The 1727-nt window shown below is 58.0% G+C and overlaps 1 protein-coding gene across 1 annotated transcript; it reads left to right on the top strand.

The window, feature by feature from the left end:
• The first annotated feature begins 222 nt into the window (after positions 1–222).
• Positions 223–1471, top strand: LOC114706250 (histone H2A-Bbd type 2/3-like). The gene has a single exon (XM_028888607.2). It carries the CDS (start codon positions 897–899, stop codon positions 1269–1271), a length of 375 nt encoding a protein of 124 aa, XP_028744440.1. The 5' UTR covers positions 223–896; the 3' UTR covers positions 1272–1471.
• The last annotated feature ends 256 nt before the right edge of the window (positions 1472–1727 follow it).

The following is a 1727-nucleotide window of genomic DNA, read 5'->3' on the forward strand; positions in this document are numbered from 1 at the left end:
GTCATATACAAGATGTCAAAAATACAAAGCAAAAACAAACAAACAAACAAACAACAACAACAAAAAACATTAAAAGCTGTAAGGGCTGGGAGTCGTGGTGCATGCCAGCAATCCCAGCACTCAGGGCGGAGGGTGGGAAAGATTGCTGTACGTTGGAGGTTTGGCCTGGTCTACACAGGAAGTTCCAAGCCATCCAGGGGTACATGGTGAGATTCTGACTCAAGCAAACCTGTAAGGGGAAAAAAAAAAATCCCAACTCAGCAACAAAAGCAAACACCACACTAAAGAATAGCATCAGATCTCTGGTCAGCAACCCTTGGAGACTGAGCAATACACCGCTGGGGGAACAATGAGTCATTGAAGAAATCAAGGAGAAAATTTTAAATTCCCACTGCCTGGGCGGAGGATATGGCTCAGTGAGTAAAGTGGTGGCTGTGCAAGCACAGGGACCTGAGTTCGAATCCCCAACACCCAGGTAAAAGCTGAGCACGGCAACTTCACCTGTAACCCCAGCAGTGGCAGAGGTGTGCAGGGACAGGTGAGGCCTGTTGGCCACCCAGTTTATCTGAAATACCGGGCTCCATGTTCAGTGAGAGACCCCGTCTCAAAAAATGAGATGGAGAGCAACCGAAGACACCTGGCCAAAGTGTTGAGGTGACCACAGCAACCCTAGCGAGGTCTGGCTGGGAGCCATCACACACCACACGTCATCAGTGGGAGCTGGAGTGGGAGCACAGAAGAGTGAACTTCGACCGTGAGGGGTCGCTAGGATACGCAGCCAGACGCAGAGGGGGCCCTTGGGATCAGCCTGGAGGCCCAGAGCCCAGCCGGCCAGCAGAGAGCAGCCAGGTGGAGCGGAACCAGCCTGTGAGGTGAGGTCGCGCTCCGAGGCCAACATGCCCAGGACCAGACAGGGCAGCCGTCGAGGGTCGTCGTCGTCGTCGTCTCGCCGCTCCCGCACCTCCAGAGCCGAGCTGACCTTCTCTGTGAGCCTGGTGGAACACCATCTTCGGGAGAGCGGCCATGCCCGGCGGCTGAGCGAAACGGTGCCCATCTTGCTGACCGCCATCCTGGAGTTCCTGACCCGCAGGCTGCTGGAGCTGGCAGGCAATGAGGCCCAACGCCGAGGCGCACAGAGGCTCATCACCCCGGAGCTGCTGGACGTGACTGTCTACAATAACACGCAGCTCAGCCAACTGTTCCAGTTCGCCACCATCTCCCAGGTGGCCCCGGCTGGTGGCCCTCCTCGTGGGCGTCGACGTCGACGCTAGCTACTACCTGCTGCTGTTGCTGCTGCTGGCTGGCTCCGGGTTGCTGACCTGCCCACCCGCCCCAGTCCATCCACCGAGCATCGGTTCATCCCGGTTCATCCCGCCCAAACTTTCCCACAGACAGCCCGGCGAGGCTGGTCAGCCTCGTCCCTTCCTTCTCCCTGTTGTGCTCTTATTAAAGCTTTGGTTCGAGAAGCCCATAGGTTTGCTTCCCTGGCTTTTCCTTTGGCACGGGGTGGGGCTGGGGTGGGGTGAGGGCGGCGGTGGGGGCAGAGGGTGAGGTGGGCCTAGTTGGAGGAACACAGCGGGTGGGAGTGGTGCTGGGGTGCGGGTGACCTACAGGCTGGTTTCCCTACTTTTTCCTTTGGGCATGAGGTGGGAGTGAGTGGAAGGTAGGGGAAGAAGGTCAGGGTGGCCTAGTGCGGCAACACAGTGGTGTTGGGGGTGCAGGTGTGG

The sequence above is a fragment of the Peromyscus leucopus genome, chromosome X (genome assembly GCF_004664715.2).
Source record: "Peromyscus leucopus breed LL Stock chromosome X, UCI_PerLeu_2.1, whole genome shotgun sequence".
Classification (NCBI taxonomy): Eukaryota; Metazoa; Chordata; class Mammalia; order Rodentia; family Cricetidae; genus Peromyscus; species Peromyscus leucopus.